Here is a 24417-nt window from a genome sequence, read left to right as displayed (position 1 = left end):
AATCATGTCTGGTCGCGGTAAAGGAGGAAAAGGACTTGGAAAAGGAGGCGCAAAGCGTCATCGCAAGATTTTACGTGATAACATCCAAGGAATCACAAAGCCCGCCATACGTCGTCTAGCTCGTCGCGGTGGTGTTAAGCGTATCTCTGGACTTATCTACGAGGAGACTCGAGGCGTTCTAAAAGTCTTTTTGGAAAACGTTATTCGCGACGCTGTAACATACACAGAGCATGCCAAGAGAAAGACAGTCACCGCTATGGACGTTGTCTACGCATTAAAAAGACAAGGTCGCACATTGTACGGCTTTGGTGGTTAAAAGGGGAACACCTCAGCAATCAAAAACGGCTATTTTTATAGCCACACATCTGTTTTAAACGTTAATAGGCAATCTAGAACTTGAACGCTGCACCGCGATAAGCAGAGGGGGTGTGTAAAAACGGTTTAGTTTACCAGTTTCAGTTTGTTTCAATCGAAATGAAAAGCAATTGAATTGATTTCTAAGTAATGTTTTTTAGCGAGGCATAGTTTAACTGAGTGTTTAGAGTAGACGCTTGACACATAAAGTGTTTTGCTCACCATCATCGGCTAGAAAGGTGATTTTTATCTAAAGCGCTGCTTTAAGTCTGATTTCCTAAAGATGCGCGCAATACATTTGAAAAAAAAAAAAAAAAAGAAAAAAGAAAAAAGGAGCAAAAGTGTGGTAGTAGCAGCAAATAACGATGGGTGGGTCATAAGGGCTAAGGTTTTGATCAAAAGCAAAAAGGTGGCGCTCAAGTAGTTGTTGAAAGATTTTCTCACGCGTTTACCTACTGTAATAACTTTTTGTATCCAAAGTGGATGCAAAAGCTATACGTTTAAACATCAAAAAAAGCAAGTCTAGAAAAGCGCTCGCTCTTTAGACGCGGTGTCGCAATTTAAAACGAGCAAACAATGGCTGCCTAGCTATTGCATTTTAAGTACTTTCTCTCTACTACAATTTAAGGCGTTCTAATGCGTACAATGCTTTTACAAGATGTGTGGCTATGAAAATAGCCGTTTAGATAGCGCTCCATCTATTTACTGCTGGTGTACTTAGTAACAGCCTTGGTGCCTTCGCTCACTGCGTGTTTGGCCAACTCACCGGGAAGTAAGAGGCGCACAGCTGTTTGAATTTCACGCGAAGAGATGGTTGATTTCTTGTTTTGGAGGGCTAGTCGTGAAGCTTCTGAAGCGATTCTTTCAAAAATGTCGTTGACGAAAGAATTCATGATGCTCATCGCTTTGGAAGAAACACCAACATCAGGGTGAACTTGCTTCAAGACGTTGTAAATGTAAATGGCGTAGGATTCTCGCCTCTTTCTCTTGCGCTTTTTGTCTCCAGTACCAGCGATCTTGCCGCCTTTCTTACCAGCGCGTTTTTCCCCCTTTTTGGCCACCTTGGGCGCTTGTTTTCCTCCGGCCTTTGGAGCGTCAGACATGTCGACGAGTTTTAGAGAATTGAAATTTGAAATTACAAGCAACCGAATCACTTCCTATATAAAGCGCAGTTGTGGTCTCCAATTCGAGAACATTTCTGTTTCTCGCAAGCTCATTGGTTCTTCAAAGATTAACTAATTTGCGCATTGTTTGACGGAGTTTTTCTATTCGTTAAAAAAAGTGCAGTTCGAGACCAAATGTTTTTGATAAGAAAAAGGAATTTTGTAAGTTGATTTCAAAGCGCGCACAAATATCTCTAGGTTGTCTCTCGTTGTTTCTCAGTGTAAGAAATTAAAATGTCAGGACGTGGAAAAGGAGGAAAAGCTAAAGCCAAGGCAAAGACTCGATCGTTCAGAGCCGGACTTCAGTTTCCAGTCGGTCGTGTTCACCGATTTTTGCGCAAAGGACACTACGCCAATCGCATCGGTTCAGGCGCACCTGTCTATTTAGCTGCTGTTTTGGAGTATCTCTCCGCCGAAATTTTGGAGTTGGCCGGTAACGCTGCTCGTGACAATAAGAAAGCTAGAATCATTCCTCGACACTTACAGTTAGCTGTTCGCAATGACGAAGAGTTGAACAAGTTGTTGTCAGGTGTTACTATAGCCAGTGGCGGTGTGCTGCCAAACATACAAGCCGTTTTGCTTCCCAAGAAGAACGAAAAGGTTCCAAAACCAGCAGCCAAATAAACGGTACTCTGAACACAAGATAAAAAATAAAGGCTATTTTCATAGCCACACATCTGTTAAAAACATGACGGCATGAGCTTAAACACACTAAGGAGAATATAAAGAAGTGTGTGTGTGTGTGTGTGTGTGTGTGTGTGTGTGTGTAAGGAAGGGAGGGGAGGGGGGTTCAAAATCTCTTTTTAAAGCTGTTAGGGGATAAAAAGAGCACACGCATCCCGTTACAAAAAAATACATGGTGGGGTTTACACGCCATCTTTGAAACGTTTTAAGTTATAACCTGAGGGAGAAAAAACAGTTCGGTTACCTCACAGGTCACGTGCATGTTCAAGATTCCAAGTTTTGAAAGGATCCAACGTAACTTGAATAAAAAGTGAACACGCACGTGCCCAGATTGGCGACCATCTATAGGCTGTAGGAAAATAACAAAGAAGATTTAAGCGCCTCCGTAAGAATTTAGCTCCCTTAGGATTTCAGCAAAAAAGTATATTTAGCGGAGAAAAAAACAAAGAGCGAGGTTAAGCAGCAGTGACGGCATTAGCATCAGCAGCAGCAACAAAAACAAAACAAAACAAAAAAAAACAAACAAAAAAGCGGCAGCACGAAAAAAAAAAAAAAAAAAAAAAATTTCCGTTTTTTACACTTGCGTGTTTGTCTGTGTGTAATCCTTAATTGCATGGTTTTTTGTTGTTGGTTTTACCTTGTCATTTTTCTTCTGCGCACGTTCTCTTGGTCAGTAGTTTTTTGAAATGCGAAAAAAAACGTCAACGAAAAGAAGTGAACGGGTCATTGCACGTCATGTCTAACAAACAAGAGGGGTAAAGACAAAGACGTCCGCTGTCGAAAACTCATACATACTCCAAGCTGACACACTCTTGAGACACTTCGAAATAAAGCAAATGATCAAAGTCATAACACTTGACAAAGTCGAAACAAAAATCACAGCATGCGCAGACAACCCTTTATTTTACATTAAAGGAAAAAAACGTAAAGCTAGAACTAAACATTCCTTCAATTAAAACACGTCAAACTTGCGACGGGCACAAAACTCAACATATAACAAAGTTACGACGCTCTAGTTCTTTTACATTTTGTTTTCTAAATGACCCGTCCCTAAAACCCCGGAAAGAATAAAACGCGACAGTCGAGTTGTTGGCCAATACCTTTTTTCACAGTAACTATCAGGTGTTTCTCGCAACGTCGGATGGGTTGCTGAAACCTTAAAAAAGAACTTTAAAAAGCTTGTGGGGTAGCGTTAGTTCTCATGCTATTTTAACAAAGTACTAAAACTTTAGTTAAAGTAATAAGATTTTACAAAGTAGCTACATTTTAATTATTGTCCTCATTTATCGTCATCTATCGTCATTTTTCACGTATCTGCCTAACTTAGTACCTAACAAACTAACTAAGATACAAACTAACTAACTGAATGACTAACTAACTGACTGACTAACCAACTAACTGACTGACTGACTAACTAACTAACTGACTGACTAACTAACTAACTAACTAACTAACTGATTGACTAACTAACTAACTAACTAACCAACTAACTAACTAACTAACTAACTAACTAACTAACTAACTAACTAACTAACTAACTAACTAACTAACTAACTAACTAACTAACTAACTAACCAACTAACTCACTGAGAGACTAACTAACTAACTAACTAACTAACTAACTAACTAACTAACTAACTAACTAACTAACTAACCAACTAACTCACTGAGAGACTAACTAACTAACTAACTAACTAACTAACTAACTAACTAACTAACTAACTAACTAACTAACTAACCAACTAACTCACTGAGAGACTAACTAACTAACTAACTAACTAACTAACTAACTAACTAACTAACTAACTAACTAACTAACCAACTAACTCACTGAGAGACTAACTAACTAACTAACTAACTAACTAACTAACTAACTAACTAACTAACTAACTAACTAACTAACCAACTAACTCACTGAGAGACTAACTAACTAACTAACTAACTAACTAACTAACTAACTAACTAACTAACTAACTAACTAACTAACCAACTAACTCACTGAGAGACTAACTAACTAACTAACTAACTAACTAACTAACTAACTAACTAACTAACTAACTAACTAACTAACTAACTAACCAACTAACTCACTGAGAGACTAACTAACTAACTAACTAACTAACTAACTAACTAACTAACTAACTAACTAACTAACTAACTAACTAACTAACCAACTAACTCACTGAGAGACTAACTAACTAACTAACTAACTAACTAACTAACTAACTAACTAACTGACTAACTAACTAACTAACTAACTAACTAACTAACTAACTAACTAACTAACTAACTAACTAACTAACTAACTAACTAACTAACTAACTAACTAACTAACTAACTAACTAACTAACTAACTAACTAACTAACTAACTAACTAACTAACTAACTAACTAACTAACTAACCAACTAACTCACTGAGAGACTAACTAACTAACTAACTAACTAACTAACTAACTAACTAACTAACTAACTAACTAACTAACTAACTAACTAACTAACTAACTAACTAACTAACTAACTAACTAACTAACTAACTAACTAACTAACTAACTAACTAACTAAGTAGCTGACTTTGTATTTGTTTTTCAATTATGAACGAGTTCCTTGCAAGATAGATATTTCTGTTGCATTTGTTAGCCTTTATTTTTAGCAAAAATAAAATTCCAACTGGTGCTTTTCTAATGTCAAGGACCTCGCTAAGGCTAAAGCAGCTAAGCCTAATGGTTATGATGTTATAAAGCGGAGAAAAATGAACTTTTCTGAAAATGAAAAAACGAGAGATGGAATTGATCTGCAATAACTTCGGTTGTGAACACCTTATAACTGATGCCTCGCGCGATTTTAATAACTTTGCATCATGCAAAAGCCGGCAAATTCACTTTTCACGAGTGTTAAAGTGTCATTTTTGAAATGCCAGTTATGAGCGCATGAAATCAAAAGCGAAATTTGCACTTTGAAAAGCAAACGGAAATGTAGAGCATCTTTTAAAATCGCCATATTCTAATTCAGTTTTGCCTTTATGAACTTGAACAAAAGTTGCATGCCTTCCCAAGACTGCACAATTGTAAAGAAAACACCAAGCTTCGCTCGAACGATGACTATGAAGACGAAGAACCGAATGGACCCCGTATTGTGCATTCGTCACTCATTCTCTTATCTCCTCAAACGTTTTTTTACCGTTACCTTCCATAATGAATTTTATTTTTTATTTATTTTTTTTTTTTACGATGTCCAGAACTTTCAGGTTGCTAAGTTTTTCCTTTTTTTCTAGTGTCCGCGACTTTATATATGTTGACTGCGTTATCGCAGTTTTAGCCTTCGATCGTTTTTGTTAACGAACACGAATAAGCACAACATAGTGTTCCTTTTTCATGGAATGTTCTTTGTTGTGTCTCTGTGTTTAGAAAAAGAATTGGTCTGAACTAAAAATCGTCGTTAGTACGCGTTGCTAACGCATTAAATATTCCAGCAATCGCGCGTGTTTGTGCCCTTCGCCTCTATTGAGTTTGTATGGTACCAAATGCTTAGAAGAGATTGGCATAAGCTTTTTTGGGAAGCCATATGGTTCAGTTTCTTGATGAAATTAAGCTGCTTTGTCCAGAGTAAGTAGCGCTGATGTTATTTGGCCATGCGCGCACTCGATTGCTTTTAAAGACTATTTTTTCGATGTTTTGATGCGATACCTTTCGCTTCTAACATGCTGTGGCACCGAAACGCCGCAATTTACAAAGCGTCACTATTCTTTAGAAGATTTCAAAACTAATGAAGCTTTAAGAGAGCGAGAGACGCGAGCTGTGGAGGTTTGCCTGTCAACACGAAAACACACTTTGCAGTCTGACGGTGGAGCAAAAAAAAAAAAAAAAAAGTCTCCTCGACAGTCCGCATAAAACTCCGCTTGAAAAATAAAAACATCTAAACATCTAGAAGTTTTATAAAAACGAACGCAACGTTTCTCTGAAACACGACAAAAAAAAAATGACTGAAGCTGCATCTCCGAAAAAGGCCACAAAGAAGTCTGCGCCTAAAAAGCCTGCTGATCATGCTCCCTACAAGGCGATGATTGTCGATGCTATTAATTCGCTTAAAGAACGCAAAGGGTCGTCAAGACAAGCTATCGCCAAGCACGTCAAGGCCAACAACAAGGTGGGTGAAAACGTCGATTCGCAAGTCAAGATTAATTTAAAGCGCATGGTGGTTGCTGGCGAGCTCGTACAAGTGAAAGGAACTGGCGCGTCGGGTTCTTTTAGAATTGCAGCTAAGCCCAAACCGTTAAAGAAGCCTGCTGCAGTCGCCAAGAAGCACAAAAAAGAAGCCAAAGAAGTAAAGAAGCCTGCTGAAAAGAAGAGCACGCCAAAAAAGAAAGCTGCGTCAGTGAAAAAAGTCGCACAAAAAGAGAAAGTGAAAAAAGCTACTCCTAAGAAAAAAGTGACTCCCGCAAAAAAGAGCGCCCAGAAACCGGTTGCTAAAAAGCCCGCAGTAAAGAAAGTGAAAGCGACACCTAAGAAGAAAGCTGCAGCCAAGAAAACCATCGCAAAAGTGGAAAAGAAATAACCTAACCTACCCCGCTTTTTGTCAAACGGCTATTTTCATAGCCACACATCTTTCTAAAAACAAAGTTCCAGGCGTAGAACTTGTTTACTTTGTGTTTGTTTGTTTGTTGTTTTTTTTTTTTGTTTTGTTTTGTTTTAAGGCACTAAGCCGACAACGTTTTTAACAGATTTGTGGCTATGAAAATAGCCGTTTTGTTTAGAAGCACCATTTTTTAAGCTCGCTCTCCTCTGATTCTTCTCGCCAACTGAATGTCTTTTGGCATAATAGTGACACGCTTTGCATGGATGGCGCACAAGTTGGTATCTTCGAAGAGACCCACTAAGTAGGCTTCTGAAGCTTCTTGTAAGGCCATGACGGCGGTGCTTTGGAAACGCAAGTCAGTCTTGAAATCTTGAGCTATTTCGCGAACCAATCGCTGGAAGGGTAGTTTTCTGATTAGGAGCTCTGTCGATTTTTGGTATCTTCGGATCTCTCTCAAAGCTACGGTACCGGGTCGGTATCTGTGGGGTTTCTTTACTCCGCCGGTAGCCGGGGCACTCTTTCTTGCTGCTTTTGTTGCCAGCTGCTTTCTCGGTGCTTTACCGCCGGTAGATTTTCTAGCTGTTTGTTTTGTGCGGGCCATTGTAAGTTACGCTTACACTTATCAGTTTAAGTTGAACTTTTGAAGTTTTTCAATTTAACGCGTTTTGTTGACATTTTTAGACTTTGCCGCGACTTAAAGCTGCATTCTGATTGGTGCTAAGAAAGTGCTCTTTGATTGGTTCAAGTACAAATGCAAAATAAGGCATTAAGGCCACGTAGGCGTGTTTTTTGGCTACGGGAAAAGAGAGCGCGTTTGTCTCGCCTCTACAATTTCTGCTTTTTTAAACACTTCAAAGACAGGTCGACGTAGTGGAATTCCGAAAAGAAACTTTTCTGCTCTGTTTGCGAACGGATAAAAGCGTTAAATGCGAAAACGCGCGTTAAAAACAAGGCAGTTTGTTTTGGTTTTTTTTTTTTTTGTTTTTTTGGTTCAGATGGCTTTTTGACGAAGGACCGTTGCGATTGGTTGTTTGACGAAGATGTTTCCATCTATGTAGGGTAAAAGTCGCGCTTCCAGCGCATAATAAAAACAAAAAGAAACGCAAAAAGACAGTAATTGAACTTCAAACAATTTTAATCATGTCTGGTCGCGGTAAAGGAGGAAAAGGACTTGGAAAAGGAGGCGCAAAGCGTCATCGCAAGATTTTACGTGATAACATCCAAGGAATCACAAAGCCCGCCATACGTCGTCTAGCTCGTCGCGGTGGTGTTAAGCGTATCTCTGGACTTATCTACGAGGAGACTCGAGGCGTTCTAAAAGTCTTTTTGGAAAACGTTATTCGCGACGCTGTAACATACACAGAGCATGCCAAGAGAAAGACAGTCACCGCTATGGACGTTGTCTACGCATTAAAAAGACAAGGTCGCACATTGTACGGCTTTGGTGGTTAAAAGGGGAACACCTCAGCAATCAAAAACGGCTATTTTTATAGCCACACATCTGTTTTAAACGTTAATAGGCAATCTAGAACTTGAACGCTGCACCGCGATAAGCAGAGGGGGTGTGTAAAAACGGTTTAGTTTACCAGTTTCAGTTTGTTTCAATCGAAATGAAAAGCAATTGAATTGATTTCTAAGTAATGTTTTTTAGCGAGGCATAGTTTAACTGAGTGTTTAGAGTAGACGCTTGACACATAAAGTGTTTTGCTCACCATCATCGGGCTAGAAAGGTGATTTTTATCTAAAGCGCTGCTTTAAGTCTGATTTCCTAAAGATGCGCGCAATACATTTGAAAAAAAAAAAAAAAAAGAAAAAAGAAAAAAGGAGCAAAAGTGTGGTAGTAGCAGCAAATAATAACGATGGGTGGGTCATAAGGGCTAAGGTTTTGATCAAAAGCAAAAAGGTGGCGCTCAAGTAGTTGTTGAAAGATTTTCTCACGCGTTTACCTACTGTAATAACTTTTTGTATCCAAAGTGGATGCAAAAGCTATACGTTTAAACATCAAAAAAAGCAAGTCTAGAAAAGCGCTCGCTCTTTAGACGCGGTGTCGCAATTTAAAACGAGCAAACAATGGCTGCCTAGCTATTGCATTTTAAGTACTTTCTCTCTACTACAATTTAAGGCGTTCTAATGCGTACAATGCTTTTACAAGATGTGTGGCTATGAAAATAGCCGTTTAGATAGCGCTCCATCTATTTACTGCTGGTGTACTTAGTAACAGCCTTGGTGCCTTCGCTCACTGCGTGTTTGGCCAACTCACCGGGAAGTAAGAGGCGCACAGCTGTTTGAATTTCACGCGAAGAGATGGTTGATTTCTTGTTTTGGAGGGCTAGTCGTGAAGCTTCTGAAGCGATTCTTTCAAAAATGTCGTTGACGAAAGAATTCATGATGCTCATCGCTTTGGAAGAAACACCAACATCAGGGTGAACTTGCTTCAAGACGTTGTAAATGTAAATGGCGTAGGATTCTCGCCTCTTTCTCTTGCGCTTTTTGTCTCCAGTACCAGCGATCTTGCCGCCTTTCTTACCAGCGCGTTTTTCCCCCTTTTTGGCCACCTTGGGCGCTTGTTTTCCTCCGGCCTTTGGAGCGTCAGACATGTCGACGAGTTTTAGAGAATTGAAATTTGAAATTACAAGCAACCGAATCACTTCCTATATAAAGCGCAGTTGTGGTCTCCAATTCGAGAACATTTCTGTTTCTCGCAAGCTCATTGGTTCTTCAAAGATTAACTAATTTGCGCATTGTTTGACGAGTTTTTCTATTCGTTAAAAAAAGTGCAGTTCGAGACCAAATGTTTTTGATAAGAAAAAGGAATTTTGTAAGTTGATTTCAAAGCGCGCACAAATATCTCTAGGTTGTCTCTCGTTGTTTCTCAGTGTAAGAAATTAAAATGTCAGGACGTGGAAAAGGAGGAAAAGCTAAAGCCAAGGCAAAGACTCGATCGTTCAGAGCCGGACTTCAGTTTCCAGTCGGTCGTGTTCACCGATTTTTGCGCAAAGGACACTACGCCAATCGCATCGGTTCAGGCGCACCTGTCTATTTAGCTGCTGTTTTGGAGTATCTCTCCGCCGAAATTTTGGAGTTGGCCGGTAACGCTGCTCGTGACAATAAGAAAGCTAGAATCATTCCTCGACACTTACAGTTAGCTGTTCGCAATGACGAAGAGTTGAACAAGTTGTTGTCAGGTGTTACTATAGCCAGTGGCGGTGTGCTGCCAAACATACAAGCCGTTTTGCTTCCCAAGAAGAACGAAAAGGTTCCAAAACCAGCAGCCAAATAAACGGTACTCTGAACACAAGATAAAAAATAAAGGCTATTTTCATAGCCACACATCTGTTAAAAACATGACGGCATGAGCTTAAACACACTAAGGAGAATATAAAGAAGTGTGTGTGTGTGTGTGTGTGTGTGTGTGTGTGTGTAAGGAAGGGAGGGGAGGGGGGTTCAAAATCTCTTTTTAAAGCTGTTAGGGGATAAAAAGAGCACACGCATCCCGTTACAAAAAAATACATGGTGGGGTTTACACGCCATCTTTGAAACGTTTTAAGTTATAACCTGAGGGAGAAAAAACAGTTCGGTTACCTCACAGGTCACGTGCATGTTCAAGATTCCAAGTTTTGAAAGGATCCAACGTAACTTGAATAAAAAGTGAACACGCACGTGCCCAGATTGGCGACCATCTATAGGCTGTAGGAAAATAACAAAGAAGATTTAAGCGCCTCCGTAAGAATTTAGCTCCCTTAGGATTTCAGCAAAAAAGTATATTTAGCGGAGAAAAAAACAAAGAGCGAGGTTAAGCAGCAGTGACGGCATTAGCATCAGCAGCAGCAACAAAAACAAAACAAAACAAAAAAAAACAAACAAAAAAGCGGCAGCACGAAAAAAAAAAAAAAAAAAAAAAATTTCCGTTTTTTACACTTGCGTGTTTGTCTGTGTGTAATCCTTAATTGCATGGTTTTTTGTTGTTGGTTTTACCTTGTCATTTTTCTTCTGCGCACGTTCTCTTGGTCAGTAGTTTTTTGAAATGCGAAAAAAAACGTCAACGAAAAGAAGTGAACGGGTCATTGCACGTCATGTCTAACAAACAAGAGGGGTAAAGACAAAGACGTCCGCTGTCGAAAACTCATACATACTCCAAGCTGACACACTCTTGAGACACTTCGAAATAAAGCAAATGATCAAAGTCATAACACTTGACAAAGTCGAAACAAAAATCACAGCATGCGCAGACAACCCTTTATTTTACATTAAAGGAAAAAAACGTAAAGCTAGAACTAAACATTCCTTCAATTAAAACACGTCAAACTTGCGACGGGCACAAAACTCAACATATAACAAAGTTACGACGCTCTAGTTCTTTTACATTTTGTTTTCTAAATGACCCGTCCCTAAAACCCCGGAAAGAATAAAACGCGACAGTCGAGTTGTTGGCCAATACCTTTTTTCACAGTAACTATCAGGTGTTTCTCGCAACGTCGGATGGGTTGCTGAAACCTTAAAAAAGAACTTTAAAAAGCTTGTGGGGTAGCGTTAGTTCTCATGCTATTTTAACAAAGTACTAAAACTTTAGTTAAAGTAATAAGATTTTACAAAGTAGCTACATTTTAATTATTGTCCTCATTTATCGTCATCTATCGTCATTTTTCACGTATCTGCCTAACTTAGTACCTAACAAACTAACTAAGATACAAACTAACTAACTGAATGACTAACTAACTGACTGACTAACCAACTAACTGACTGACTGACTAACTAACTAACTGACTGACTAACTAACTAACTAACTAACTAACTGATTGACTAACTAACTAACTAACTAACCAACTAACTAACTAACTAACTAACTAACTAACTAACTAACTAACTAACTAACTAACTAACTAACTAACTAACTAACTAACTAACTAACTAACCAACTAACTCACTGAGAGACTAACTAACTAACTAACTAACTAACTAACTAACTAACTAACTAACTAACTAACTAACTAACTAACCAACTAACTCACTGAGAGACTAACTAACTAACTAACTAACTAACTAACTAACTAACTAACTAACTAACTAACTAACTAACCAACTAACTCACTGAGAGACTAACTAACTAACTAACTAACTAACTAACTAACTAACTAACTAACTAACTAACTAACTAACTAACCAACTAACTCACTGAGAGACTAACTAACTAACTAACTAACTAACTAACTAACTAACTAACTAACTAACTAACTAACTAACTAACTAACTAACCAACTAACTCACTGAGAGACTAACTAACTAACTAACTAACTAACTAACTAACTAACTAACTAACTAACTAACTAACTAACCAACTAACTCACTGAGAGACTAACTAACTAACTAACTAACTAACTAACTAACTAACTAACTAACTAACTAACTAACTAACTAACCAACTAACTCACTGAGAGACTAACTAACTAACTAACTAACTAACTAACTAACTAACTAACTAACTAACTAACTAACTAACTAACCAACTAACTCACTGAGAGACTAACTAACTAACTAACTAACTAACTAACTAACTAACTAACTAACTAACTAACTAACTAACTAACTAACTAACCAACTAACTCACTGAGAGACTAACTAACTAACTAACTAACTAACTAACTAACTAACTAACTAACTAACTAACTAACTAACTAACCAACTAACTCACTGAGAGACTAACTAACTAACTAACTAACTAACTAACTAACTAACTAACTAACTAACTAACTAACTAACCAACTAACTCACTGAGAGACTAACTAACTAACTAACTAACTAACTAACTAACTAACTAACTAACTAACTAACTAACTAACTAACCAACTAACTCACTGAGAGACTAACTAACTAACTAACTAACTAACTAACTAACTAACTAACTAACTAACTAACTAACTAACTAACTAACTAACCAACTAACTCACTGAGAGACTAACTAACTAACTAACTAACTAACTAACTAACTAACTAACTAACTAACTAACTAACTAACCAACTAACTCACTGAGAGACTAACTAACTAACTAACTAACTAACTAACTAACTAACTAACTAACTAACTAACTAACTAACTAACCAACTAACTCACTGAGAGACTAACTAACTAACTAACTAACTAACTAACTAACTAACTAACTAACTAACTAACTAACTAACTAACTAACTAACTAACTAACTAACTAACTAACTAACTAACTAACTAACTAACTAACTAACTAACTAACTAACTAACTAACTAACTAACCAACTAACTCACTGAGAGACTAACTAACTAACTAACTAACTAACTAACTAACTAACTAACTAACTAACTAACTAACTAACTAACTAACTAACTAACTAACTAACTAACTAACTAACTAACTAACTAACTAACTAACTAACTAACTAACTAACTAACTAACTAACTAACTAACTAAGTAGCTGACTTTGTATTTGTTTTTCAATTATGAACGAGTTCCTTGCAAGATAGATATTTCTGTTGCATTTGTTAGCCTTTATTTTTAGCAAAAATAAAATTCCAACTGGTGCTTTTCTAATGTCAAGGACCTCGCTAAGGCTAAAGCAGCTAAGCCTAATGGTTATGATGTTATAAAGCGGAGAAAAATGAACTTTTCTGAAAATGAAAAAACGAGAGATGGAATTGATCTGCAATAACTTCGGTTGTGAACACCTTATAACTGATGCCTCGCGCGATTTTAATAACTTTGCATCATGCAAAAGCCGCCAAATTCACTTTTCACGAGTGTTAAAGTGTCATTTTTGAAATGCCAGTTATGAGCGCATGAAATCAAAAGCGAAATTTGCACTTTGAAAAGCAAACGGAAATGTAGAGCATCTTTTAAAATCGCCATATTCTAATTCAGTTTTGCCTTTATGAACTTGAACAAAAGTTGCATGCCTTCCCAAGACTGCACAATTGTAAAGAAAACACCAAGCTTCGCTCGAACGATGACTATGAAGACGAAGAACCGAATGGACCCCGTATTGTGCATTCGTCACTCATTCTCTTATCTCCTCAAACGTTTTTTTACCGTTACCTTCCATAATGAATTTTATTTTTTATTTATTTTTTTTTTTTACGATGTCCAGAACTTTCAGGTTGCTAAGTTTTTCCTTTTTTTCTAGTGTCCGCGACTTTATATATGTTGACTGCGTTATCGCAGTTTTAGCCTTCGATCGTTTTTGTTAACGAACACGAATAAGCACAACATAGTGTTCCTTTTTCATGGAATGTTCTTTGTTGTGTCTCTGTGTTTAGAAAAAGAATTGGTCTGAACTAAAAATCGTCGTTAGTACGCGTTGCTAACGCATTAAATATTCCAGCAATCGCGCGTGTTTGTGCCCTTCGCCTCTATTGAGTTTGTATGGTACCAAATGCTTAGAAGAGATTGGCATAAGCTTTTTTGGGAAGCCATATGGTTCAGTTTCTTGATGAAATTAAGCTGCTTTGTCCAGAGTAAGTAGCGCTGATGTTATTTGGCCATGCGCGCACTCGATTGCTTTTAAAGACTATTTTTTCGATGTTTTGATGCGATACCTTTCGCTTCTAACATGCTGTGGCACCGAAACGCCGCAATTTACAAAGCGTCACTATTCTTTAGAAGATTTCAAAACTAATGAAGCTTTAAGAGAGCGAGAGACGCGAGCTGTGGAGGTTTGCCTGTCAACACGAAAACACACTTTGCAGTCTGACGGTGGAGCAAAAAAAAAAAAAAAAAAGTCTCCTCGACAGTCCGCATAAAACTCCGCTTGAAAAATAAAAACATCTAAACATCTAGAAGTTTTATAAAAACGAACGCAACGTTTCTCTGAAACACGACAAAAAAAAAATGACTGAAGCTGCATCTCCGAAAAAGGCCACAAAGAAGTCTGCGCCTAAAAAGCCTGCTGATCATGCTCCCTACAAGGCGATGATTGTCGATGCTATTAATTCGCTTAAAGAACGCAAAGGGTCGTCAAGACAAGCTATCGCCAAGCACGTCAAGGCCAACAACAAGGTGGGTGAAAACGTCGATTCGCAAGTCAAGATTAATTTAAAGCGCATGGTGGTTGCTGGCGAGCTCGTACAAGTGAAAGGAACTGGCGCGTCGGGTTCTTTTAGAATTGCAGCTAAGCCCAAACCGTTAAAGAAGCCTGCTGCAGTCGCCAAGAAGCACAAAAAAGAAGCCAAAGAAGTAAAGAAGCCTGCTGAAAAGAAGAGCACGCCAAAAAAGAAAGCTGCGTCAGTGAAAAAAGTCGCACAAAAAGAGAAAGTGAAAAAAGCTACTCCTAAGAAAAAAGTGACTCCCGCAAAAAAGAGCGCCCAGAAACCGGTTGCTAAAAAGCCCGCAGTAAAGAAAGTGAAAGCGACACCTAAGAAGAAAGCTGCAGCCAAGAAAACCATCGCAAAAGTGGAAAAGAAATAACCTAACCTACCCCGCTTTTTGTCAAACGGCTATTTTCATAGCCACACATCTTTCTAAAAACAAAGTTCCAGGCGTAGAACTTGTTTACTTTGTGTTTGTTTGTTTGTTGTTTTTTTTTTTTGTTTTGTTTTGTTTTAAGGCACTAAGCCGACAACGTTTTTAACAGATTTGTGGCTATGAAAATAGCCGTTTTGTTTAGAAGCACCATTTTTTAAGCTCGCTCTCCTCTGATTCTTCTCGCCAACTGAATGTCTTTTGGCATAATAGTGACACGCTTTGCATGGATGGCGCACAAGTTGGTATCTTCGAAGAGACCCACTAAGTAGGCTTCTGAAGCTTCTTGTAAGGCCATGACGGCGGTGCTTTGGAAACGCAAGTCAGTCTTGAAATCTTGAGCTATTTCGCGAACCAATCGCTGGAAGGGTAGTTTTCTGATTAGGAGCTCTGTCGATTTTTGGTATCTTCGGATCTCTCTCAAAGCTACGGTACCGGGTCGGTATCTGTGGGGTTTCTTTACTCCGCCGGTAGCCGGGGCACTCTTTCTTGCTGCTTTTGTTGCCAGCTGCTTTCTCGGTGCTTTACCGCCGGTAGATTTTCTAGCTGTTTGTTTTGTGCGGGCCATTGTAAGTTACGCTTACACTTATCAGTTTAAGTTGAACTTTTGAAGTTTTTCAATTTAACGCGTTTTGTTGACATTTTTAGACTTTGCCGCGACTTAAAGCTGCATTCTGATTGGTGCTAAGAAAGTGCTCTTTGATTGGTTCAAGTACAAATGCAAAATAAGGCATTAAGGCCACGTAGGCGTGTTTTTTGGCTACGGGAAAAGAGAGCGCGTTTGTCTCGCCTCTACAATTTCTGCTTTTTTAAACACTTCAAAGACAGGTCGACGTAGTGGAATTCCGAAAAGAAACTTTTCTGCTCTGTTTGCGAACGGATAAAAGCGTTAAATGCGAAAACGCGCGTTAAAAACAAGGCAGTTTGTTTTGGTTTTTTTTTTTTTTGTTTTTTTGGTTCAGATGGCTTTTTGACGAAGGACCGTTGCGATTGGTTGTTTGACGAAGATGTTTCCATCTATGTAGGGTAAAAGTCGCGCTTCCAGCGCATAATAAAAACAAAAAGAAACGCAAAAAGACAGTAATTGAACTTCAAACAATTTTAATCATGTCTGGTCGCGGTAAAGGAGGAAAAGGACTTGGAAAAGGAGGCGCAAAGCGTCATCGCAAGATTTTACGTGATAACATCCAAGGAATCACAAAGCCCGCCATACGTCGTCTAGCTCGTCGCGGTGGTGTTAAGCGTATCTCTGGACTTATCTACGAGGAGACTCGAGGCGTTCTAAAAGTCTTTTTGGAAAACGTTATTCGCGACGCTGTAACATACACAGAGCATGCCAAGAGAAAGACAGTCACCGCTATGGACGTTGTCTACGCATTAAAAAGACAAGGTCGCACATTGTACGGCTTTGGTGGTTAAAAGGGGAACACCTCAGCAATCAAAAACGGCTATTTTTATAGCCACACATCTGTTTTAAACGTTAATAGGCAATCTAGAACTTGAACGCTGCACCGCGATAAGCAGAGGGGGTGTGTAAAAACGGTTTAGTTTACCAGTTTCAGTTTGTTTCAATCGAAATGAAAAGCAATTGAATTGATTTCTAAGTAATGTTTTTTAGCGAGGCATAGTTTAACTGAGTGTTTAGAGTAGACGCTTGACACATAAAGTGTTTTGCTCACCATCATCGGGCTAGAAAGGTGATTTTTATCTAAAGCGCTGCTTTAAGTCTGATTTCCTAAAGATGCGCGCAATACATTTGAAAAAAAAAAAAAAAAAGAAAAAAGAAAAAAGGAGCAAAAGTGTGGTAGTAGCAGCAAATAATAACGATGGGTGGGTCATAAGGGCTAAGGTTTTGATCAAAAGCAAAAAGGTGGCGCTCAAGTAGTTGTTGAAAGATTTTCTCACGCGTTTACCTACTGTAATAACTTTTTGTATCCAAAGTGGATGCAAAAGCTATACGTTTAAACATCAAAAAAAGCAAGTCTAGAAAAGCGCTCGCTCTTTAGACGCGGTGTCGCAATTTAAAACGAGCAAACAATGGCTGCCTAGCTATTGCATTTTAAGTACTTTCTCTCTACTACAATTTAAGGCGTTCTAATGCGTACAATGCTTTTACAAGATGTGTGGCTATGAAAATAGCCGTTTAGATAGCGCTCCATCTATTTACTGCTGGTGTACTTAGTAACAGCCTTGGTGCCTTCGCTCACTGCGTGTTTGGCCAACTCACCGGGAAGTAAGAGGCGCACAGCTGTTTGAATTTCACGCGAAGAGATGGTTGATTTCTTGTTTTGGAGGGCTAGTCGTGAAGCTTCTGAAGCGATTCTTTCAAAAATGTCGTTGACGAAAGAATTCATGATGCTCATCGCTTTGGAAGAAACACCAACATCAGGGTGAACTTGCTTCAAGACGTTGTAAATGTAAATGGCGTAGGATTCTCGCCTCTTTCTCTTGCGCTTTTTGTCTCCAGTACCAGCGATCTTGCCGCCTTTCTTACCAGCGCGTTTTTCCCCCTTTTTGGCCACCTTGGGCGCTTGTTTTCCTCCGGCCTTTGGAGCGTCAGACATGTCGACGAGTTTTAGAGAATTGAAATTTGAAATTACAAGCAACCGAATCACTTCCTATATAAAGCGCAGTTGTGGTCTCCAATTCGAGAACATTTCTGTTTCTCGCAAGCTCATTGGTTCTTCAAAGATTAACTAATTTGCGCATTGTTTGACGAGTTTTTCTATTCGTTAAAAAAAGTGCAGTTCGAGACCAAATGTTTTTGATAAGAAAAAGGAATTTTGTAAGTTGATTTCAAAGCGCGCACAAATATCTCTAGGTTGTCTCTCGTTGTTTCTCAGTGTAAGAAATTAAAATGTCAGGACGTGGAAAAGGAGGAAAAGCTAAAGCCAAGGCAAAGACTCGATCGTTCAGAGCCGGACTTCAGTTTCCAGTCGGTCGTGTTCACCGATTTTTGCGCAAAGGACACTACGCCAATCGCATCGGTTCAGGCGCACCTGTCTATTTAGCTGCTGTTTTGGAGTATCTCTCCGCCGAAATTTTGGAGTTGGCCGGTAACGCTGCTCGTGACAATAAGAAAGCTAGAATCATTCCTCGACACTTACAGTTAGCTGTTCGCAATGACGAAGAGTTGAACAAGTTGTTGTCAGGTGTTACTATAGCCAGTGGCGGTGTGCTGCCAAACATACAAGCCGTTTTGCTTCCCAAGAAGAACGAAAAGGTTCCAAAACCAGCAGCCAAATAAACGGTACTCTGAACACAAGATAAAAAATAAAGGCTATTTTCATAGCCACACATCTGTTAAAAACATGACGGCATGAGCTTAAACACACTAAGGAGAATATAAAGAAGTGTGTGTGTGTGTGTGTGTGTGTGTGTGTGTGTGTAAGGAAGGGAGGGGAGGGGGGTTCAAAATCTCTTTTTAAAGCTGTTAGGGGATAAAAAGAGCACACGCATCCCGTTACAAAAAAATACATGGTGGGGTTTACACGCCATCTTTGAAACGTTTTAAGTTATAACCTGAGGGAGAAAAAACAGTTCGGTTACCTCACAGGTCACGTGCATGTTCAAGATTCCAAGTTTTGAAAGGATCCAACGTAACTTGAATAAAAAGTGAACACGCACGTGCCCAGATTGGCGACCATCTATAGGCTGTAGGAAAATAACAAAGAAGATTTAAGCGCCTCCGTAAGAATTTAGCTCCCTTAGGATTTCAGCAAAAAAGTATATTTAGCGGAGAAAAAAACAAAGAGCGAGGTTAAGCAGCAGTGACGGCATTAGCATCAGCAGCAGCAACAAAAACAAAACAAAACAAAAAAAAACAAACAAAAAAGCGGCAGCACGAAAAAAAAAAAAAAAAAAAAAAATTTCCGTTTTTTACACTTGCGTGTTTGTCTGTGTGTAATCCTTAATTGCATGGTTTTTTGTTGTTGGTTTTACCTTGTCATTTTTCTTCTGCGCACGTTCTCTTGGTCAGTAGTTTTTTGAAATGCGAAAAAAAACGTCAACGAAAAGAAGTGAACGGGTCATTGCACGTCATGTCTAACAAACAAGAGGGGTAAAGACAAAGACGTCCGCTGTCGAAAACTCATACATACTCCAAGCTGACACACTCTTGAGACACTTCGAAATAAAGCAAATGATCAAAGTCATAACACTTGACAAAGTCGAAACAAAAATCACAGCATGCGCAGACAACCCTTTATTTTACATTAAAGGAAAAAAACGTAAAGCTAGAACTAAACATTCCTTCAATTAAAACACGTCAAACTTGCGACGGGCACAAAACTCAACATATAACAAAGTTACGACGCTCTAGTTCTTTTACATTTTGTTTTCTAAATGACCCGTCCCTAAAACCCCGGAAAGAATAAAACGCGACAGTCGAGTTGTTGGCCAATACCTTTTTTCACAGTAACTATCAGGTGTTTCTCGCAACGTCGGATGGGTTGCTGAAACCTTAAAAAAGAACTTTAAAAAGCTTGTGGGGTAGCGTTAGTTCTCATGCTATTTTAACAAAGTACTAAAACTTTAGTTAAAGTAATAAGATTTTACAAAGTAGCTACATTTTAATTATTGTCCTCATTTATCGTCATCTATCGTCATTTTTCACGTATCTGCCTAACTTAGTACCTAACAAACTAACTAAGATACAAACTAACTAACTGAATGACTAACTAACTGACTGACTAACCAACTAACTGACTGACTGACTAACTAACTAACTGACTGACTAACTAACTAACTAACTAACTAACTGATTGACTAACTAACTAACTAACTAACCAACTAACTAACTAACTAACTAACTAACTAACTAACTAACTAACTAACTAACTAACTAACTAACTAACTAACTAACTAACTAACTAACTAACTAACTAACCAACTAACTCACTGAGAGACTAACTAACTAACTAACTAACTAACTAACTAACTAACTAACCAACTAACTCACTGAGAGACTAACTAACTAACTAACTAACTAACTAACTAACTAACTAACTAACTAACTAACTAACTAACTAACCAACTAACTCACTGAGAGACTAACTAACTAACTAACTAACTAACTAACTAACTAACTAACTAACTAACTAACTAACTAACTAACCAACTAACTCACTGAGAGACTAACTAACTAACTAACTAACTAACTAACTAACTAACTAACTAACTAACTAACTAACTAACTAACCAACTAACTCACTGAGAGACTAACTAACTAACTAACTAACTAACTAACTAACTAACTAACTAACTAACTCACTGAGAGACTAACTAACTAACTAACTAACTAACTAACTAACTAACTAACTAACTAACTAACTAACTAACCAACTAACTCACTGAGAGACTAACTAACTAACTAACTAACTAACTAACTAACTAACTAACTAACTAACTAACTAACTAACTAACCAACTAACTCACTGAGAGACTAACTAACTAACTAACTAACTAACTAACTAACTAACTAACTAACTAACTAACTAACTAACTAACCAACTAACTCACTGAGAGACTAACTAACTAACTAACTAACTAACTAACTAACTAACTAACTAACTAACTAACTAACTAACTAACCAACTAACTCACTGAGAGACTAACTAACTAACTAACTAACTAACTAACTAACTAACTAACTAACTAACTAACTAACTAACTAACCAACTAACTCACTGAGAGACTAACTAACTAACTAACTAACTAACTAACTAACTAACTAACTAACTAACTAACTAACTAACTAACTAACCAACTAACTCACTGAGAGACTAACTAACTAACTAACTAACTAACTAACTAACTAACTAACTAACTAACTAACTAACTAACTAACTAACCAACTAACTCACTGAGAGACTAACTAACTAACTAACTAACTAACTAACTAACTAACTAACTAACTGACTAACTAACTAACTAACTAACTAACTAACTAACTAACTAACTAACTAACTAACTAACTAACTAACTAACTAACTAACTAACTAACTAACTAACTAACTAACTAACTAACTAACTAACTAACTAACTAACTAACTAACTAACTAACTAACTAACTAACTAACTAACTAACCAACTAACTCACTGAGAGACTAACTAACTAACTAACTAACTAACTAACTAACTAACTAACTAACTAACTAACTAACTAACTAACTAACTAACTAACTAACTAACTAACTAACTAACTAACTAACTAACTAACTAACTAACTAACTAACTAACTAACTAACTAACTAACTAAGTAGCTGACTTTGTATTTGTTTTTCAATTATGAACGAGTTCCTTGCAAGATAGATATTTCTGTTGCATTTGTTAGCCTTTATTTTTAGCAAAAATAAAATTCCAACTGGTGCTTTTCTAATGTCAAGGACCTCGCTAAGGCTAAAGCAGCTAAGCCTAATGGTTATGATGTTATAAAGCGGAGAAAAATGAACTTTTCTGAAAATGAAAAAACGAGAGATGGAATTGATCTGCAATAACTTCGGTTGTGAACACCTTATAACTGATGCCTCGCGCGATTTTAATAACTTTGCATCATGCAAAAGCCGCCAAATTCACTTTTCACGAGTGTTAAAGTGTCATTTTTGAAATGCCAGTTATGAGCGCATGAAATCAAAAGCGAAATTTGCACTTTGAAAAGCAAACGGAAATGTAGAGCATCTTTTAAAATCGCCATATTCTAATTCAGTTTTGCCTTTATGAACTTGAACAAAAGTTGCATGCCTTCCCAAGACTGCACAATTGTAAAGAAAACACCAAGCTTCGCTCGAACGATGACTATGAAGACGAAGAACCGAATGGACCCCGTATTGTGCATTCGTCACTCATTCTCTTATCTCCTCAAACGTTTTTTTACCGTTACCTTCCATAATGAATTTTATTTTTTATTTATTTTTTTTTTTTACGATGTCCAGAACTTTCAGGTTGCTAAGTTTTTCCTTTTTTTCTAGTGTCCGCGACTTTATATATGTTGACTGCGTTATCGCAGTTTTAGCCTTCGATCGTTTTTGTTAACGAACACGAATAAGCACAACATAGTGTTCCTTTTTCATGGAATGTTCTTTGTTGTGTCTCTGTGTTTAGAAAAAGAATTGGTCTGAACTAAAAATCGTCGTTAGTACGCGTTGCTAACGCATTAAATATTCCAGCAATCGCGCGTGTTTGTGCCCTTCGCCTCTATTGAGTTTGTATGGTACCAAATGCTTAGAAGAGATTGGCATAAGCTTTTTTGGGAAGCCATATGGTTCAGTTTCTTGATGAAATTAAGCTGCTTTGTCCAGAGTAAGTAGCGCTGATGTTATTTGGCCATGCGCGCACTCGATTGCTTTTAAAGACTATTTTTTCGATGTTTTGATGCGATACCTTTCGCTTCTAACATGCTGTGGCACCGAAACGCCGCAATTTACAAAGCGTCACTATTCTTTAGAAGATTTCAAAACTAATGAAGCTTTAAGAGAGCGAGAGACGCGAGCTGTGGAGGTTTGCCTGTCAACACGAAAACACACTTTGCAGTCTGACGGTGGAGCAAAAAAAAAAAAAAAAAAGTCTCCTCGACAGTCCGCATAAAACTCCGCTTGAAAAATAAAAACATCTAAACATCTAGAAGTTTTATAAAAACGAACGCAACGTTTCTCTGAAACACGACAAAAAAAAAATGACTGAAGCTGCATCTCCGAAAAAGGCCACAAAGAAGTCTGCGCCTAAAAAGCCTGCTGATCATGCTCCCTACAAGGCGATGATTGTCGATGCTATTAATTCGCTTAAAGAACGCAAAGGGTCGTCAAGACAAGCTATCGCCAAGCACGTCAAGGCCAACAACAAGGTGGGTGAAAACGTCGATTCGCAAGTCAAGATTAATTTAAAGCGCATGGTGGTTGCTGGCGAGCTCGTACAAGTGAAAGGAACTGGCGCGTCGGGTTCTTTTAGAATTGCAGCTAAGCCCAAACCGTTAAAGAAGCCTGCTGCAGTCGCCAAGAAGCACAAAAAAGAAGCCAAAGAAGTAAAGAAGCCTGCTGAAAAGAAGAGCACGCCAAAAAAGAAAGCTGCGTCAGTGAAAAAAGTCGCACAAAAAGAGAAAGTGAAAAAAGCTACTCCTAAGAAAAAAGTGACTCCCGCAAAAAAGAGCGCCCAGAAACCGGTTGCTAAAAAGCCCGCAGTAAAGAAAGTGAAAGCGACACCTAAGAAGAAAGCTGCAGCCAAGAAAACCATCGCAAAAGTGGAAAAGAAATAACCTAACCTACCCCGCTTTTTGTCAAACGGCTATTTTCATAGCCACACATCTTTCTAAAAACAAAGTTCCAGGCGTAGAACTTGTTTACTTTGTGTTTGTTTGTTTGTTGTTTTTTTTTTTTGTTTTGTTTTGTTTTAAGGCACTAAGCCGACAACGTTTTTAACAGATTTGTGGCTATGAAAATAGCCGTTTTGTTTAGAAGCACCATTTTTTAAGCTCGCTCTCCTCTGATTCTTCTCGCCAACTGAATGTCTTTTGGCATAATAGTGACACGCTTTGCATGGATGGCGCACAAGTTGGTATCTTCGAAGAGACCCACTAAGTAGGCTTCTGAAGCTTCTTGTAAGGCCATGACGGCGGTGCTTTGGAAACGCAAGTCAGTCTTGAAATCTTGAGCTATTTCGCGAACCAATCGCTGGAAGGGTAGTTTTCTGATTAGGAGCTCTGTCGATTTTTGGTATCTTCGGATCTCTCTCAAAGCTACGGTACCGGGTCGGTATCTGTGGGGTTTCTTTACTCCGCCGGTAGCCGGGGCACTCTTTCTTGCTGCTTTTGTTGCCAGCTGCTTTCTCGGTGCTTTACCGCCGGTAGATTTTCTAGCTGTTTGTTTTGTGCGGGCCATTGTAAGTTACGCTTACACTTATCAGTTTAAGTTGAACTTTTGAAGTTTTTCAATTTAACGCGTTTTGTTGACATTTTTAGACTTTGCCGCGACTTAAAGCTGCATTCTGATTGGTGCTAAGAAAGTGCTCTTTGATTGGTTCAAGTACAAATGCAAAATAAGGCATTAAGGCCACGTAGGCGTGTTTTTTGGCTACGGGAAAAGAGAGCGCGTTTGTCTCGCCTCTACAATTTCTGCTTTTTTAAACACTTCAAAGACAGGTCGACGTAGTGGAATTCCGAAAAGAAACTT

General features: G+C 38.2%; 7 protein-coding genes and 3 pseudogenes across 7 annotated transcripts; 4 read left to right on the top strand and 6 right to left on the bottom strand.

Moving 5' to 3' along the window:
• The first annotated feature begins 4 nt into the window (after positions 1 to 4).
• On the top strand, positions 5 to 316 carry LOC149887802 (histone H4). Its single transcript, XM_090088888.1, has one exon. The coding sequence runs from the start codon at positions 5 to 7 to the stop codon at positions 314 to 316; it is 312 nt and encodes a 103-aa protein (XP_089945014.1).
• Positions 317 to 1052: 736 nt separating this feature from the next.
• Positions 1053 to 1457, bottom strand: LOC149887801 (late histone H2B.L4 pseudogene; annotated as a pseudogene).
• A 294-nt stretch (positions 1458 to 1751) lies between these two features.
• LOC149887800 (histone H2A, orphon) lies at positions 1752 to 2141 on the top strand. Its single transcript, XM_090088887.1, has one exon. The coding sequence runs from the start codon at positions 1752 to 1754 to the stop codon at positions 2139 to 2141; it is 390 nt and encodes a 129-aa protein (XP_089945013.1).
• Positions 2142 to 6963: 4822 nt separating this feature from the next.
• On the bottom strand, positions 6964 to 7374 carry LOC149887799 (histone H3). Its single transcript, XM_090088886.1, has one exon. The coding sequence runs from the start codon at positions 7372 to 7374 to the stop codon at positions 6964 to 6966; it is 411 nt and encodes a 136-aa protein (XP_089945012.1).
• Positions 7375 to 8965: 1591 nt separating this feature from the next.
• Positions 8966 to 9370, bottom strand: LOC149887798 (late histone H2B.L4 pseudogene; annotated as a pseudogene).
• A 293-nt stretch (positions 9371 to 9663) lies between these two features.
• Positions 9664 to 10053, top strand: LOC149887797 (histone H2A, orphon). The gene has a single exon (XM_090088885.1). It carries the CDS (start codon positions 9664 to 9666, stop codon positions 10051 to 10053), a length of 390 nt encoding a protein of 129 aa, XP_089945011.1.
• Positions 10054 to 15413: 5360 nt separating this feature from the next.
• LOC149887796 (histone H3) lies at positions 15414 to 15824 on the bottom strand. Its single transcript, XM_090088884.1, has one exon. It carries the CDS (start codon positions 15822 to 15824, stop codon positions 15414 to 15416), a length of 411 nt encoding a protein of 136 aa, XP_089945010.1.
• Positions 15825 to 17415: 1591 nt separating this feature from the next.
• On the bottom strand, positions 17416 to 17820 carry LOC149887795 (late histone H2B.L4 pseudogene; annotated as a pseudogene).
• Positions 17821 to 18113: 293 nt separating this feature from the next.
• On the top strand, positions 18114 to 18503 carry LOC149887794 (histone H2A, orphon). Its single transcript, XM_090088882.1, has one exon. It carries the CDS (start codon positions 18114 to 18116, stop codon positions 18501 to 18503), a length of 390 nt encoding a protein of 129 aa, XP_089945008.1.
• A 5212-nt stretch (positions 18504 to 23715) lies between these two features.
• Positions 23716 to 24126, bottom strand: LOC149887793 (histone H3). The gene has a single exon (XM_090088881.1). It carries the CDS (start codon positions 24124 to 24126, stop codon positions 23716 to 23718), a length of 411 nt encoding a protein of 136 aa, XP_089945007.1.
• Between the last annotated feature and the right edge of the window lie 291 nt (positions 24127 to 24417).

Source organism: Hydra viridissima, unplaced genomic scaffold (genome assembly GCF_058129835.1).
Source record: "Hydra viridissima isolate aposymbiotic clone 2 unplaced genomic scaffold, HvirCarnegie_v1 scaffold_5, whole genome shotgun sequence".
NCBI classification, from domain to species: Eukaryota; Metazoa; Cnidaria; class Hydrozoa; order Anthoathecata; family Hydridae; genus Hydra; species Hydra viridissima.
The sequence above is the reverse complement of the archived record's forward strand: the minus strand, read 5'-3'. Positions and strand labels throughout refer to the sequence as shown.